Raw genomic sequence first — 18,517 nt, 5'->3', positions numbered from 1 at the left:
ACACTAAAAATGTGTCCTAGATTCTTAATATTAGTTCTATTGGGCTGTCTGTACATTATTAATGTTCAGATACAGTCAGGACTGTATTAGGAGCTGATACACTAGGAGAACAATACTGCCAATGCAGGAAAACAATGAGGATTGCATGTAGCTCCACTTCAAGAGCACATGAGATTATTGAAAAGAAAAAAAAAACCCTCTTCTATCACTTTTGAAAGCAAAAATAACCAATATGAAATCATCACTTGTCTATGGACAATSAACTCTTCCACAGGTCAGAAATGATCAAGAAAAATGCCCTGCTTWGTTTTTTATTGTTTATTTTGGAAATATTTATATCTAAAGCGAGTATAATCTTAATAAACGGAATAGCTGGTTTTACTTTTCCATCAGGAATTTGCATGTCAAAGAGCCCAATGCAAGTTGGCCTCTACCTTCCATCTCATTCCCGCCTTTATTGCTTACTTAGAGCAATTCTTACCAAAATGTAGACTTTCTTCCTGTTCTATCTCTACAAATGAGGTAGGTCAGAGTAAAACAAAACAAACCCAAACACTGGGTAAATTGGATGGGGCTTAAGWAACCTGATCTAGTGGAAAGTCCCTGCCAATAGCAGGGGGATTGGAACTMTATGATCTTGAAGGTCCCTTCCAACCCAAACCATTCTATCAAATTAAGTAACTRTACATTCCTCAAATTCTTCTTTAGGACCCAACTTATCTACAATGCCAATAGATTACCAAGTAGCTAGTATCCCTCTGCCCTCTGATTTACATTAAAAGGGATAATTTCACTCTGTTTTCCGCCAACCTCTGCTTTCACTTCACCCAGCTGTATCTTAAGCTTTTAGCTTGGAAATTTTTCAGGTCAAAGCACACCTAAAACATGTAYGGCTTTCTGCCTTATGCTTGTTACTATAGCAACAAGAATAAATAACCAACAAAGATGGGATGGGGCAAAAACCCTAATGGAGAGGCAGGGAGAGGCAGTGATAGCATGCAACTCAACATAGGCATGTAAATGGAAGGACATGAAATATTTCCTGTGACGGTGTTTGGCCTGATGTGCAATGAAGAACACAATACTGAAAGCTACAACTAGGAGGCCCCTCCAAAACACAAACCTCAGCCCTAGCAAAGAGACATGTGAGATGGAAKGCACCTCAGAATACAGGATGCCCCTAACACATACGTCTTTCAGAGGCTTAAAAACCAAAACAACCAATATTTCCAAACAAACAGAAAACTAACAAACCCACAGAGTTCAAGAAGCCATTATCAGTAGGAAAATGAAGTTCTTGATCAGAAAAAGGAAGATTTTGCACTTATGTTCAGAAGGAGATAAAATGTATTTCTTGTATTCAAACACTGATGCAGTGCTGAATACTTTCCAGTTGCAAAAAAATGGGAGATTCTTGTTAGAGAGGAACAGTAATTCCAGTAGCTACAGCAGATCACTACCCAGTCACCAGTTACCTTTTAATCAAGCACACACCTCTTAGCCTGCAAGTGACTAATGTCAGCATAAAAAGATAAAGCTGATTTGTGCTCATCTCTGACCAGTGGCAAAACTGTTTAAAAAAGCTGAGCATAGGAAAAACCAAAAGCAAATGCACATTTTAACTGCAGCATGWCTTTCCCCTAATGTGTTCAATAGAGGGAGCACCAGAATAAGCCATAAATTTGTTTCCAAAATGCCTCATGAAATCGTGAAAGTAAGGTTAATAAGTTCTTAAGACTGTATTGTTTGTTAAACACAAAAAAAAAAAGAAAAAATAATTAGACAAAAAACCTGGACTGAAAATAGATGAGAAAAAAGCAAATTTGCTTCAAGATCATTTCTGTCTATCTAGCTATTCTAATATTAAAATAGTAAACTTAACAAAAAACATGAGAAGGCTTTCTTTCCCATAGATACCTTATTATATCATCARCCAAAGGTTTATGAAGTCATGCTCTGTGACAGTGAGAGGGTATCTGGCTCTTGTATCTACTGTATTTATTGCTCGTTTGCAAATATGTTTCAACACATGTCTATTCCCTCACTTTTAATGTCCAGTTTTACCCGAATTACAGTCTTACATAACTTATAGAYGCGGAAGCCAAGAAACTGTTCTGGAGTGACAGGATAAGGATCAGAAATCTTTCCAAATATAAATGTCCTTGTTTCATACAAAAAAAAAAAAAAANAAAAAAAAAAAAAAACCCACAAAGCCAAAAGGAGGACTTAAAACACTGTGCAAGATATAACCCTTTTTAAACACCATAGAATTGGTAGGAGCTCTTGAGAGACTATCTCCAAAACGCAAGGAAAAGGTCAGAAAGCAATAAGCACATTTTCCAAGAAGAAATATTTAAAAAAATCCAAAAGAAACAAACCCTTAATACTAGCTTAAAATTACTTGCAAAAATAACAGGCTATCATTGAATTTTGGGACATGGTAATAGGTTTGGTTCCATACATCTAATGAGATTCCAGCTCCCATATTCACCCCCCAGAGATGAATGGGGTTTCAACTAAAAATGAATCTCGTGATAGGAAGGTGACTCAAGGTGGGAGGTCTTCTGTCATGTTTCATTTAACAAAACACTCTAGAGGCAAAGACCTTTTTTTTACTTGACCATTACTGCCTCACCTTTAAAAGAATGAGAGGTATCCAGTTTCATGATATATCAAAGTAACAACCCTACGCAGTATTGTCCAGTATCTTACGATAACAGCATGCTATGAAGAGGAAGGCAACTACTCCCAATCCTAGAGGTACAGAAAAATAGTTCATCATAACTATGAACTATTGGCATAAGTCATGCCAAACCAGAACAGGTCTTTCCACATCAATAACAAAAAACTCACTTTSAAAATACTCGTTTTGTTAGAAAACTATTACAAAAAGAGTATTTTCACTGAAGTTCTCCGCCCCATACAGAATATCAACCCATTGCAATAATAACCTGGAGAGAATGTATAAATATGTATAAAAAGTTACATTTGCACCTCTGAAAAGGATTGAAAGGAGATTAAGACCTATTTGCAGGTAAAACAGAGTACTGTGCAGTTCATAAGAAGCAACAGTATTAGAAAAGAATCCATTACTATTTATTCACCTTAGTTTTGACAYAAAAGCTTTCTTCTCTCTACTTGCCCCACACTCAATTTCTATGAAACCAGTAGAAATTTATCCAAACAATTGTCTTTTTTCAGACGGGTTGCTTTGTCTGTGCCTTCCCCCAAATTTCACAAAAACTGAACAGGTTACAAGGATAGCTTATTTTGAAAGGCTGACAAACTTCTTTCTATTTCCTAAATCATCACATCAATTACATAAATTAGTGATACACACTGCCAGCTGACTAAACAAAAATACAAATATATTTCTAAACCGCAAACATTTCTCTCAGCTACAATCTCATTATTATTATCAGTTAAAAAACTGTCAGTTCCTCTTTGTAAGGCCTGTAATCAAACACATTTTTCTCCATTTTTTGTCATTATTTTAAACTGCTCAGTGAAGTTTCATGTTATCTTTATCTCATTTTTTCAGACAAAAACAAGTGCAACTTATTCAGATATAACAAATTTATTTGATTTTTTTTAAGTAAGAATTTCACCGTCTTCCTCAAGATTACCACTAGCAAGGTAGATCAATAACCAATATTTTGACACTTTTGTTTCCCTGACAAAGGGGAATACTAGCAATCAGTAGGAAAAAAAAAGATTCTGAGCTGATGGGCTCACACCTTCTCACTATCTAGTAGACTACAATCAACCACTGCTTTGGAGATTTGGAGCACCTCAGATCCTACGGCTGGCAAGGAAAAAGCCCAACAGATTAAGAAACCAAGAATCCAAGCCAGGATGGGACAGATGGATAGAGAGAGGTTTTTGAGCTAGCTTAAACATGCTCACAGTCTCTGGGCCTTAGGAGACAGGGCCAACAGCTCCAACAGCTTTCRGAGTGCATAAGATAAAATACTTCACAACTCTTTGTCTTGAGTCCCCTCTCTGCGTGCCCGAGAATACCCCAACACCTGCAGAAGTCAGTAGCCTTGTTCCTACAACAGACTCCTCTTGCCTGATATCTCAGGTTGGCCCCTGAGGGGATGATGCTCAGACTACCTCAGGTTAATTCACACGTTAGATTCAATGAAGATCACTGCATCGAAAAAGGATTAAAAAAAACGCCAAAACCCACAAAACAAACACATACGAAACAACAGGATTCTAATTAGTCCTTCTGGCAGCTTCATAATTACAGTATCTAGTTTGGTAACCCTGATATAGGTCCTTGACTCTTGTCACCATTTGATGACAGAAATGTCCATTTGGTATTGGGGAAAATGCTCTTGGAGCAAAGTACTTCTCATAGTTCACCTACATACCACTTTCACCAAGTGATTACATAAAACAGAGGGGCAAGGGGAGTTTAACAGTTCATCCTCAACTTCCTTAAGCAAAAGAGGTGACAGAACAACTTGCCTTTACAGCTGTCTTTCCTGGGAACTTGAAAGAAATCTTTAAGCTCACTTGGTGAAATCTACTGGCCAGCAACTAGTTTAGCAAGCTGAGTTATATCACTGCAACCTAGAAAGACTGCCTCTCATTTCATGCAAGTAAAGGGATTTTAAGGATTTCTGTTCAAATGCAGGTGAGGCCTTTGCAGAGCACATGATATTCCCTATGACAATTACAATGATGCTTTTTCGATAGAAAACATTACATTTCAGAACAGCTGATCCAGTTTTTCTCAGACTTTTTTAAATGGTAAGGAAGGCTATGAAAATACATTATTTTAATGTCCTTCTTTTAAGTCCCTCTGAAACAGCCTCTAACTGAGATTACAGTAAGGTCAAGTTGCAGCACAATCAAAATTAGCAATCTGTTGGATGAGTTTTGTCTTTTTACTACTCTCTGGGTCACAAATTGAGTTTTCAGAAATGGAAAGCAAAATGATGCTTAARAAATCAATAATGCTAAAAGTCTAAATTTAACAAAAGAGTCAGAAATGTAAGCTTTAAGTATCTTAGTCCCACATCATAATACCTTGTCTACACAATCAACAGTCTCTCCAGCTTCAACCTCAGGTGTAGCACCACTAAGGCTAGCTCTGGAGCATTCAATGGGAGGGCAGCAAAAGTAATTCTGCCATTAAGCATYTGCCATGGCATATGATAAACAAGAAATATGTGACCTTTCAACACAAAAACATACCGTAATTGCCTGGGAAAAGGTGCACTTGACTAACAGGAACATGCTGGTTTCAGTCCTTAAACAGAATTAAAAAGCCTTACGCACAGTTCTTCCCCACACATGCTGGTTTTTAAAATCAGRTTACAAACATCAAAACACGCAGGTTCTCTGTGCTGACAGCTGCAGGAAGTGTTCAGCCACACTGCCTTCACAACAGCGCTGGACTGCCCCAACAGGCTGTGCACTGCATTGGTAGCACTGGCAACAAGTTATTTGCAACCAAGTATCTGTAGATCAGCAAAACAAGCACAGATCTGTACAAAAACAGTGAACAGACATGCTGTACCCTGCAACAAAGCAGACTACTCTACTACACTCGAATAAAGGCCACATTCCTTATATATAATGCCGWATTTGGGGAAGATTGAAGCTCTTATTACAGTCAGTAAGATGTACCTGCTGTGGCACAGACACACTTGAAGTCTTWGTACAGAAAACTCTGAGCATAGGCACACCCTATTTGTGTGACTTCCTCCTCCCAGACAGCGATCTGTTCTTGCTCCAGATCCAGAAGTGTTTTACATATTTGAACAAGAATGAAGTTTTACATGTCTAGTGCCTTTCACTGAAAGATCTCAAAGGACTTTATACCTATTACATATGTCCCAACCCCTCCCCTTGTGAGGTAGGTATTATTCCTAGTATTTACAGATGGGGAAATTCAGGCACAGAGGTTACATTATTTGCCCAGGGTCACACAGTGAGTCAGTGACAAAATAAAACAGAATCCAGATGTTCTGATTCCTGTTTGCACAATCTAAACACTAACAAGCCTCATTTTCAAAATAGCCTTAAACAAGTAGCAGTGTGCATAAGAACAGTCTTGGGTTTCATGGGTCACTCCTAAGAGGCAAAAGGAAGGAAAAAAAAAAMCAGAAAGAAAGAATCTGGAAAGGCATAACTTACTTCTGCAAGCCAACACATCTTTAAAGAAAGTTTCTGCTAATTCCCCTCCCATAGCTGAGGCAACTTGCCTATGAGTCTGAGAAACAGGGTGGGAAAAAATGAGACTGATGGAACCAAAGTCTGAAACAAAAAACAAGCTAAACAGCCATACCAAAAAGCCTTCATCTCAAAAGCACAGAGTCAWAAAAAATAGAGCTGAGAGGGACCTCAAGAGACCACAGAAGTTCATTCAACCTACCTCGAAGCCAGGATCAACTACATCTACCTGTTTCCAACAGTCTGGTTCACTTGCTCTCAAAGACCTCCACCAGTGGAGATGCCATGCCCTTCSTCTGCCATTTGTTCCACCTTACACTATCTCACCAGCAAAAAAGGACAAACAAGTCTTAAGATAGCTACTTCTGCTCTTTCAGTTGGGGGTATGGTGATTCCCAGGCCCATCTAATGATCTGAATGTATTTCAGAGAAGGTAGTCTCCAGATATTTGTTTTTGTTCTGGATTCCTTGGGAAAACATCAAACACTGATGTCTGCTGTAGTGTTATATTTGAGTTTTGAAAATACTGATTAATACCAGGATAGATACCAATATACTTACTGCAAGTGCCAAATCCTACCAGGTCAGTAACAAAAGACTTTGATATGATAATTTTAGCTCATTGCAGATTCAAACTGCAATAAGAGGGCAGGGAAGACTACAGAAAAACCCCACAGCAAAAGTCAGCAGCTCAGAGTTGCTGCATTTCAACCAAATGCAGACAAAAACCAGGCAGTCAACAACRTATCTTCAGCAGAGGCAGCACCATATGATCTCTGTAGCATCCCTCCATCTCATCTGTCTTCAAAGTGCATTCTCAGTGCAAAAGTAGGATTGAATTTAGAGGGGCTCACTATCCCCAGTGGTTTCATATTAAGACCAGAATTCTTGCTTGAGTTCATATGCTGCAGCTTTGTGTGTGTTAAGTTCACTTCTGCATAGCGGAACGGTGCTATCCTGGCTCTGCCCCTCAGCATCCATGTCCAACAGTGTCCGCTCCTCTACAGGAGGACCCACCTGGAAAGGAAGCAGTGCAGGCAGTGCAGGTCTCTCTTCTACAGTGCTGCTGCTACTAGCAAAACAAGAGTCCAGATTGCTTGGAGTATCAGTACTTGAACTGTTGGCAGAAGATTCACCCTTGGCGTTGCTGGGTGACACAAACCACCAGGGATCAAGCCGCTGCCGACTGGCTGCAGGACGTGGCCGGGGCAGGAACTCCAATGTCTTGGGTCTTTCCAGTGTAGGATCCTGCTGTGCATTCCATCGTCTCGGGGTTGGAGGAAAAACAAGGTTGGGGTCTGGCAGGCGAGGGACCTCACTGGGATCTCTGCTTGGACTAGGTGTTTTTAATACACCTATCCAAAACAGACAATGTAAGAAGAGAGGAAAACACGTTAGATGCCACTRCTAAGTCGTTCCTACAGGTCTTAGTTTATTGCAGGTACAGTGCAAAAACATTTGCAAAGCAGAAAGCTTCCATTCAGAATCCACAAACTCCCTATCTTCAAGATTATGGCAGCCAGAAGTGACTGGCTTCTTTATCCCTACACTGTTCTCAACACATTTCAAGACATCTGTTTCACTGACCTAGAACAAGCACCAGGTTTTAACCATTCGCTCATGTGTTTTCTTCCACTTTCAGACTAGAGAGCATGGATTTGACCTCCTGCCAGAGGTGAGGTCTCCCCACGTCCTCTGGAAGGCACACTACCCACTAASAGCTTGAATGGATCAGGGAGACATTTGCACAGCAACATACATGACACCTGTTTGCCATAAGCAGGACCAACTATCTGAAGAGTCACTTAACACTACCTACTGCAGMTGCTTCCTAGTTGTTCTTCATTTATGGGTGGGGTGTGCTGTTTGGTTGTTTTYTTTTATAAACACAGCATAACATCTACATTTTCATTAGTACTATTTTAMTGAGTATTTTTCAGCTGAATTAACCCATATTTTACTGCAGACTTCCGTTCAAAAGACAACGTCATATTTTGTTTTACTTTTGGGAAAAGGCTAATTAAATCAGATTTTAATTTACGATTCTAATACTTAATTTTTTTCCTGTAAATTACTAGGGCAAGAACACAATAAAGCATTTTTTAAGTTACGAAGTCACAGCTACTCCAAAGGCTGCAACAGTAAAACACTACCTACCCAGAAAGATCTCTCTTGTTTGCAAAGGAATTAGAGCAACAGCAGCACAGCCTCAAACTATTTTAGAGATYCCATTTTCACCTTAGAGATCAGAATTTACTTTGAAGTACAAACAAGTGTATAAAGGCACTGGAGATGGGGAATCCTGAGAAAAAGATGCTATATTTGTACTTCGGTACRTTTTTGTCTAAGAAGCAATATTGTGCTCTGCCTCACAGCACGAGGGAGCAGAGAGAGTTCCTCAGTGTAGAGATGCTGGAACTGAAACCATTACTGCATTATTCCGTTAGCTATTTGTGTAAAGACAGCCTCCACAAGCAATTCTTGGGGGCTGGTCATCTCAATGAATGTGTAAACAACAAGTAATTATACTGCTGAAGAGGCAAAGGAAGATAGATGAAAACCTACCTGCTCCCAATGCTCCAGTTAAACAGCTACTGGAAGGGCATCCACTGGTTGGGCACCCATTGACAACCAGTCCACTCCCTTTGATGGCCCCATCRGAAGGTGTGCGCCTGTGTCCGCTTTGCTGGGTGTGGGAAGAGAGCGTCACGTGTGTGGGAGTCAGGGATTGGTTGGGGTCTTGTTTGAACCTCTCAATCTGGACATTGACCAAAGGGTTTGTAACGGCTGGCAAAGGAGCCTTGACTGTCACTGGGCTGACAGGCATCTCATAAACCACAATCTCATCACTGTCCGAGCGCAGCAGGGACCGGGTGGAATTACATTCGGAAATGGAAGACAGGGAAAGAAGGGTGAGGGATGTGGATGGCTCGCCCAGCAACAACAGGGGATCTTCCTTCCTGAAGATCTTTCGGGAAGGTGGACTAGTACTCCTGCGTGGGCGTCCAGCTCGCTGAAAAATGCTGTCACGCTTCTTCTTCTCTTCCTTGGGCACCTCCGGCTCTTCCTCAATCAGCAGCTGACACTTCCCTGCTTCTAACAGATCAAAACCCAGGCCTGCAGCAGCCAGCACTGCTCCACAGCCAAGCAATGCAACCTCACATCGCTTGTGGTGGGAGCCGCTACGTTTGAGGCTGTTGGTGGGTGTTAGCTGAGGGGTACTCGTAGCAGAGTTTACAGGGGTGGACTCCTCATTGGCATCACTAGAAGGGCCATCCCAMTCTTCATTCTTCTGAAATGGGATGCAGAGATATGATTGATTGTGCACAGGTGAAGGGTGCACTTTGCCCTCTCCATTAAGACATTCACTGTCCTCATCATCTGGAAAGYAAATGAAAACAGACTTTGTGTCAATGTAATATTTTCACTGGCAAATCCATTGTCTTAGAAATATACTTGAAAATAAGCTTCTCCTCAGAAGATGCAACTGTTCTCATCACAAACATCATTCATCAAGTCCCAAATACTATCGAAGTGGAAGAAATTAGTGAAGCACTCATCCACTTGGGATTAATTCAGAACAACATTTCAAAAACAACCTGCATCTCATTTATTTCTAGGATAAATTTATGTGTTTGTGAGTGAGGAGCAAAAGGCAGGAAAATTATAAGGATTCCTCCTTGCAAGTAAAGGTTCATGCATGCTGCACATGTAAATATCATACAGAAAAGGAGCTGAGAGACAACATGGAGCTAGAGGACAATTAACAGAAACTTGCTGGCTTGAAGMGGGAGAAGCACAAGTAATGAGGTCAACAAAAAGAAAATCCAGAAGGATAAATTGGATAGTTGACAGAGAACAAAAGAAAAACAGATACCAAACAAAATGAAAACATTGCTGTAAGGTACCAGGTGAAGGTCAGGAAAGAGGTTCATTAAAATGTGAAAGGAAGTGGGGATGAAAGTACCAAATTCAGGGAATTCCTTTACCCATCTCTGCTAAGCTGGTGAATCCTGGAAAAGCAGGTGCAGTTCTCTGGATCTTCACAAGGTTTGGTGCACTGGATGACCACTGCTTGCATCCTTCTACCAGAGCTTTCAGACTGAAATAGTAGAAGGATGTGAGAAAATGTACCATGCTCACAGTTTCCATTCTCCCTTTCCGTACTCTCTATTGATCTACTTAGGGTAGGCATGTATCCATCTCAACTACTGAAGTTCTCTCATAGCAAGAAATTTTGTGACATCTTTATAACACCTTAAAATACAAAAAAAATAACCAGTCAAAAGGTCCCTCCCTCATTTGTTACACCATGGCAGTCAAGAGGCCTCTGCTGATAACTAACAAGCTATGAATGCAGAATAATAGAAAGCACCACTACAGAAATCAGATGAAACATCCTTTTTAAACCAAGGCATTTTGATTTCTTTTGCAATCAATCTTACCATGGCAGGTAAAAAATAAATTGCTCAGCAAGGTGAGAGGAAAATACCCCCCAAAAATGTTTACATGTGAAACACAAATGAACAATGAAATTCAAACATCACTTAYTAGGACAAATAAAATAATAAGCCAAAGTCACTGTAACAGCAAAGCCTGACTCTGTATTATAAATCCCAGTATTTTTCCAATGAAGAAAGCACTGTATTGAAGTGCAGAAAGTTAAAAGCACAAGTTCTAGATTGTGAGAAAAAAGRTAATAAAACTTATAAATAATGTCATTGTTTCTTTTACTTACAAACAAAAAAAGCCCAAGAGAAGAACCCAAACCCAAAACCCTACTTTGACCTGTGTCTAAAAGTATGCCTGTCACCAGGCTCCTGAATTTATTATTAATCCCTATTCATAGGTGTTCATTACCATCATCCTGCATTAGTTTCATGACATCAGACATGGTCAACAACTTTCGTTAACAGCACAACTTCCTGATAAATCAATATTCAAAGTTTTATTATTCATTCATCAATATAGTCTGAACTGGAAAATTTTTGATGCCTTTCTCTACCAACTCCAACATGAAATATCATAGTGTTGGTAAAAAGCCACACACACTTAGGATAGGCAGAAATTACATGGAAGGAATAAAAAGATCTCCAGATAGTCTGAATTAATCTCAACTGGACACACAAAAGCATTGACTTGTTATTGAAAGAACAGAAAACTTGAAGRTAAGATCTCTTCCAGTCTCTTGTAACTTGCATTGTTTTTTGGTAGGACACGTAATTGCCAGCAATTAGAGAGAAAGGGAAATAGAAGCATCTATAAGTTATCTCTCACAATTCTTATTTTCCATCAGAATCATTCTGCATTTCTAAGATGGCTTCCATTCCAGGGTTTCAAAATTATATTGGGATTTCTTTTGCCTTGGTATGAATTTTTCCTCTGCTCTCTACCCAATTGAGAGCTGTACTCGTCACCAAACTATACTTCAGTAATAGCAAGGCCACAGGACCTAAACTTGATTCAGCACATGATCAGTCAGTTGGTGATTGTGGTATAGACATTACACTAGATGCATTTGTGCAGTTCTCAACTGCCTTGCAAGTCCATCCCCATTAACCATTCTGACACATGACTCAAGACCCTGCTGTGATCTGGAGTCCAGACAGCAAACTGCTGAACTCTTTTTCTCAAGACAAACAAAACCAAAGGGTTTTATAACAGAGATGCAATTCAGTGTGTGGGTCTATTCTGATTTACTCCCTCCACAGTATACTCAGCTATGGWACACAACACACTGAGCAACATTTATTTGATCTAAATTACCCAGGTATACAACATGTCTACCTAGGATACATACTATAAACAGAGATGCATGTTAAGGGAAAGCTGGTGAGTGAAAATGAACCATGTTAGCAGCGTAAACACCTCCAAAACAAAACCTCAAAGCTCTTAAAATACGGGTAGACAACTACCTCATGGAAGGTGAGATTTCCATGAAGCTGGGAAAACACATACTCAACTTAGTTTACTTCCTCATGACTTCTCAGAGCAATCTTCCCTTGCAAAGAACAGACTTAAGAWTTGCTGTTACTGTCACAGTGCAGTTCAATCTGAACAGGGAGATAAATAGCTACCAGAATGATTTCAAGGCCTGCTATGTTTGTCTCAGGGTTATAAAATTTTCATCCTTCCCTTTTATTTTTTGCTCCCTCTCTTCTTCCCTAAATYACAAGCAGATCTCAAAGACCTGGTCAGAAGACTGCTGCACATCATCTTGATTAGACAGTGGCGTGCATTTGAAAACAATTCAAAACATGCTGACTTAGAGAATGTTCCTACTAAAGCAGCATTGTCTGTTACTGCCCTAAGGAAACAGCAATTGGAATAATTTGAAAGCACTAGCACTAAAACTATATCTCAATCACCAACAAAACAATTCAGGAACCTAAAGACTTCTTACCTGCGATCTATTTAGATTAACAAACCAGAAGATTGTTATTTTGTTGCTTTCTGATTGAGTTGCCTTTCTGTTGCCTTTGTCTACTGGGAAGTCAAAGGTACCTCTTTTTAAGAATGGTAAGATGACAAAGTTTGTTTGCTCAACAAATTGCAAAAAACGTCTCTACAACTGTAAGACAGAATCTCTGGTGTCTTAATACCTGTAATTAATATTAATATTCTGTAATACCAAGTTAATGCATTAATATAAGACTGTCATGAATAAAAAAAGTCTGTTCCCAGGCTCACACCTATTAGATTGCAAGATTTTGACATAACTGCTGAAGGATTGTTAAGTCACATCCACTATCAACCTCTGTAAAATTAGTAACCAGTGTGAAAAATAGGATGACCCTCACCTATGACATAGTAAGTCTGTGATTAATCAATGCCAAGTTTRAAGACAAAAACTTCTATATATCCTTGAGAATACGCCATAAGATGACAACTGAACTGTCACAGAACTAGTTCAACATAAAGCTTCATCCAGTCTCTGCAATTCACCACAAAACCCTTTCCCTGCTTTGCATATTCATTATGTTCAAAGATAAATAGAGAAGGGTGAATAATCACTGTATCATCTTTTCATGACTACCTTTATTTGATGTTAATTATAGGTCACTGAAATTCTCACTGTGCTATTCTTTGCATAAACTTGGAATTATCGCCTTTGCAGAATATATGGAAAGTGATAAAAAAATATGTAGATAGAAGTTCCCTGGATCACATTGGCACATAAGCAGCAGTAACAGCAGCACTTCTGCTACCAGAATGGGGTTATGAAGAATACTTGAACTGGACTTTTCTATCGTAAATTTACCTCTTCACTTGACCCCCAGGGCTCAGTATTTGGGTCAGCCCTGTTTAATATCTTTATCAATGACCTGGACAAGGGGATGGAGGGCACCCCGAAGTCAGTTGACCAAGTTGGGTGGAAATGCTGATCTGCTGGAGGGCAGGAAGGCTCTGCAGAGGGATCTGGACAGGCTGCATTGATGGACCAAGGCCAACTGTCCAAGGTGCAATAASGTGACTGGGTTCTGCACTTGGGTCACAACAATCCCATGCAATGCTACAGGCTTGGGGATGAGTGGCTGGAAACTTCCTCAGTGAAAAAGGATCTGGAGATGTTGGTCAACAGGCAGCTGAATATGAGTCAGCAGTGTGCCCAGGTAGCCAAGAAAGCCAAAGGCATCCTGACAGGGCTAGGGAAGTGACTATTTTCCTGTACTCRGTGTGGGCGAGGCCACGCCTTGAATCCTGTGTTCAGTTCTGGGCCCCTCACTACAAGAGAAACACCAAAGAGCTGGAGAGTGTCCAGAGAAGGGCAGTGGAGCTGGGGAAGGGCCTAGAAAGTCACTCACATGAGGAGTAGCTGAGGGAGCTGGGGTYGTTTAGTTTGTAGAAAAGGAAGCTGGGGGAGACCTTACCACTTTCTTCAACCCCCTGTAAGGAGGGTGTAGCCACATGGGGATTGGCCTCTTCTCCCAAGTAGCAAGTGGCAGGACAAGAGAAAATGGCCTCAAGAAGTTACACCAAGAGAGATTTAAGATTAGGTATTARGAGAAATTTCCTCAMTGAAAGGGTGGTCAGGCATTGGAAYAGGGTGCCCAGTAAAGTGGTGGAATCACTATCCTGGAAGTCTTCAGAAGGTGTGTGGATGTGGTACTTCAGGATATGGTTTAGTGGTGAATGTAGTGGAGGCTAGGTTAATGGTTGGACTCTATCTTAAAGGTCTTTTCCAACCTTAAATAATCAATGAATCCTTACCCTGTAAAATAGTAATTTAAAAATACTAAAAAATAKCAAGAACTATCTTTTGAGTCACTTTTACTCTCTTTAAATAAAGTCTGCAGTCTGGCATGATCTCAGCAAGGAGTGGTTCATTGTATGTTAGCCATACTGCCCTCTCAGCAACACTCTCACATTTCAGATATTCTGCAAAATGTGATATCTGTATCAAGTCTCCCTAGCAAAGATTCTGAATACTACAGAACATCTCAATGTAGAGAGAACAGGATAGTTTTATGAGCCACCACAGTCTGCGAGCAACTTCTTTSCAGCTGTCTGTGCCCAGAAGCAATGAGTGCTTCAGTCTGTACAATAATGAACAAAAAATGAAAGAGCTCTATTCCCAGAATTCTAAGAACATGATTTCAAGGTAGAAGTTTTTTTTTTCCAGCTTCAGTGATCTCCTGCCCTTTTACATAATTTATGATTGTAAAGTGTAAAATTATTTTAATTTTGTGAAATGCTATTCTTCATTTGTAGAATAGGTAAAGCAGAGGCAGCATTCAAAGAAGCCTCTTCCACATTGTCCTGTCAAACATGTCTTGAGTATCTTAGAGAGAGAATACATTTTAATAGGTTTAGGCCCTCTTGCAGAGGGCTGACATACTGATGCATTATGCAAACATCAATTTTTCAGGCATTTCACACCTAAACACACAATAGTAAAGATAAAGATTATAAACAGCTATTTTATTTTCCCTGCTAAAAAATACGGCAAGAGTCAAATCCTCAATTYAGCAGGTGGAAAATGCTCAAACTCCACTAAAAATTACAAAGCATTTAAATATTTTATGAGGCGAAAATACTCATATGTTTAAAGCAACATTACAGAAATGATTCATTGGAGCCTTGATATAAATCATTCACACACAGTAAGAAGAAGCTATAGAACAATAACCTATAGAAACAGAGGTACAACTTGTATCTCTGCAAAAATCACTTTCAGGATTGATTTACTCAAGATACATGTCCTTTTCAAAAGACTGAAGATACTTGCTTGGCTTTATCAGATACTTTTTAGAGAACAGCACTTAAGACAGAAAAAGCGTATCTGAGAATTGTAAGAGAGAAACAGTTTCAGATATTATATGAAATTACAAAAAGCTGAGCCTTAAAACAGAGAAAATCTATTAGAGACAGTTTTGCACAGCTAAGGAGTTTGACTGCTTAAAAATACATCTAACAACAGCAATCACTAGCAAAGGAACTGAATGCAATTTTGTAAGCTGTTCTGAATCTCTAATATCTCTGGTACAGGAAATAAGTTAGGAAGCAGAAAAGCGTTTGCAAGCAGATGGGCAACTGTCCCATGAGTGAGCTCATGACTAGTTCTAGAAGCTGGAAACGAGTCTGCCTCCAGGCCCTCTCTTACCCCTCTTCTCCTGTGCCTAGCTCCTTGTGACAAAGTGAGCTTGGTCCCCAAGTGCGTCCCTTTTTCTTCTGGCCTCTCTTCTCTTCTTCCTCTCCTTCCTCCTTTGGAAGGACTGAGCTTCGACCCCACGTTTTACTGCTTTCAGCAGGTGTCACTTCACAAGTGCAAAAAACAGTGGAAAATGGGAAAAGAAAAACAGATACAAATTAAAAGGACTGGTTCCATGGCAACATAAAGAACAAAACATAGGTCAGAATAGGAACAGTAACAAAAGTGATTTGCCCATAATTCTGACCATTTATCAATAYAGCTCTAACAACCAAATGCCAAAGTAGACATTCCCTAATCCTTTCAGGTATAGGTAGCCTCTAGAGCTTTACTCCATCACTGGTTTCTCTTTAGAACCACCAGTTTGAAACCAAACACACAAGTGSTGTGATATCCAATACAAACACTACACATTAGTTAACATGACTTTCATAATTCTAAGACATGCATGCCTGCCTAATTTTGTGTTATTATGGGAACACTATTTGCATGACAAGCGCCCTTGGTCTTATTTCCTTAAAATGGTACCTTAAAAAAACTAAAGCAATATTTCACAGATCTACTCTGCAAATTAGTTTTTTTAAAAATTAACTTGTACACCTAAGGGWTATATTTTCTATAGAAACAGCAGTRTTTCGAGAACTTGGATAAGTATGGTTTCAGCTCCAAAGGAAGTGACAGTCCCCCCATCACCAAGACACACCATTTTTCTCTCTAAATGTATACATGMAAGGCACAAGGCAAACATTTTAGGTACTTTATTTAACAGTCCTGTCCTAGATATGGCACCTTGGCATCCTACCACGCTGACAGACTGCACATTTCCCAAATTCAATACTACATTGAGCTCCTTACACTGTATGGCCCTGAGTCTGGGAATAATGGTAGGACTTGCAGGAGGGCTGGAGCAGCTACTGATCAAGCTTTTCCTTTTGTCCATCGTTGGAGAAGCCTGTACAGTGAATTTATGCTGAAAATCTGTTTAGCAAAAGAAAAAAAAAAACAAAATAAAAGCAGAAAGACACAGTTTAAATTATCTTTCTTTAAAATATAATAAATAAATAATAGCTTATGGTAATTTTCAAAGAGTGCAACTTACAGGATCTGTGTAGAAATGAAGTTTTAGAGCTAATTGCTGTTTGCCCATTGTACACACTGAGAATTCAGAACAAAGATGTGCACTCATGGCCCTGAAAATGTACCTTCTTAGCGTATGTGTGAAACACATACACATACAGACTTTGTGTTGACTGACATGCCAAAGTATATCCCTGTATAAATCCTTGCACCTTACCTCTCAGTTTCTTAAGCGCCACCAAAAATAGGYGTTTGCAGACCTAAAGACATACATATTTTATCATACTTTCTCTTCTGAACAGCCAATATCTCCCAGAAAACAAAGACTACAGTGCAAGTCATCATCCCCAATGCAAAGATGAGCACTAGGTGATTTGTAAACCCCACTCTTTTGTTCTTTTACAACTTTAAACCTCCATAAAGAATCTGCAGTAGAAATGCCAAGGATTCAGTATTTCTGAATGTCACCATCTTTACTCTTAAGAGTGACTTTGCCAACACTTTACAAATATTTAACATTTCTCCCAGAAGGGTGGTATTAGAAGTCACTTGCGGGTTAACAGGAGTTCACATGAACTAGCAATCTAGGGCTATAGTSTCACAGCTATCAATGTATTTTCGGTAATTTTTAGATTCCTACACCAAAAAATCCAGTAGATTATGGTTTCTGCTGCAGAATTATGTAAAATGTTCTAAGACCACAAACCTCCATCATTTTCTACATWCATCCTATAATGAACTGATTATTTTGAGTATTAACATGTTAAACTGCAACATTTTTAAAATAAGTCATATACAGCCAATGACTAACAAACATATAACATCTCAAATTTACTTCTGGCCTTCATCTTGGAACTTGGGGCAATGCTAGTCACAAGAGYATTAAATTCAGTTTATTCATCCCAAAGAGGCATGTTTTACCCAAAGTATATAAACTTTCTAAAGCATAAGGGTCAGTAGCAAGGAACTGTCAAACCCACAGGCTGCTCCCATTTCACCTGGCACAACCTAACACATTACCAACCTGAAGGCAAGCTGATGTGATTGCCATCCTTTAACTTGAGCCGGCTCCTCTTGAACTTCCCCATGCGTTTCTTGACCCGAGGCTTCTCCTGACACAGCTGGTGGATGATGATGTTGAGCTCCCTCTCCAGGATGTCAATCTCACGTTCTGCCAGCTCCTGTTCCCTCCTTCGTAGCAGCTCCTCATGGTTCTTCTGTTCAACAGCAGCACGACTCAGCTCTTCCTCCCAYGTGCGCAGCTCCTGCAGGGTGATAAGAAAGCAGAAACAAAAGGCTACCTTGTGACCTGTGGGTTAAGACTAATGTCACCTGTTCTGAAGGGACAGCTTCAATGACTTGTGACAGCTCACAGAACTGCTAACGCCACCGGTTAAAGGCTCAGTTGAGAGCCAAAAACAATCCTCAAGGACTTCAGTGCCTGCCATTCAAGGGYCCTTGTACCAGTATTAAAATTCAGACATAACCATTTGTGAGGCCACACCTGAAATCTTCGGTTAAATTCTAGGCTCTCCAGTACAAGACAGACATGGATATACTGGAGACAGTCCAATAAAAGGCCATGAAGGTGAATAAGAG

At 39.7% G+C, this 18,517-nt stretch overlaps 1 protein-coding gene across 2 annotated transcripts in view; it reads right to left on the bottom strand.

Annotated features, from left to right (window-relative positions):
* Positions 1-2,811: 2,811 nt before the first annotated feature.
* Positions 2,812-18,517, bottom strand: part of MAP3K9 (mitogen-activated protein kinase kinase kinase 9) — a 55,239-nt gene continuing 39,533 nt past the window's right edge. For both annotated transcript variants that reach the window (XM_057366840.1, XM_057366849.1), the window contains 6 exons: positions 17,943-18,183; positions 16,697-16,819; positions 15,794-15,947; positions 10,179-10,291; positions 8,755-9,570; positions 2,812-7,544 (listed from right to left, as the gene is read on the bottom strand). In XM_057366840.1, coding sequence (XP_057222823.1) covers positions 7,063-7,544; positions 8,755-9,570; positions 10,179-10,291; positions 15,794-15,947; positions 16,697-16,819; positions 17,943-18,183 — 1,929 coding nt within the window. In that variant the 3' untranslated portion in view covers positions 2,812-7,062. The remainder of the gene's footprint in view (positions 7,545-8,754; positions 9,571-10,178; positions 10,292-15,793; positions 15,948-16,696; positions 16,820-17,942; positions 18,184-18,517) is intronic.

This window comes from Malurus melanocephalus, unplaced genomic scaffold (assembly GCF_030028575.1).
Source record: "Malurus melanocephalus ecotype Western Australia unplaced genomic scaffold, MMel_1.1 scaffold_2, whole genome shotgun sequence".
Lineage (NCBI taxonomy): Eukaryota > Metazoa > Chordata > Aves > Passeriformes > Maluridae > Malurus > Malurus melanocephalus.
The sequence above is the reverse complement of the archived record's forward strand: the minus strand, read 5'-3'. Positions and strand labels throughout refer to the sequence as shown.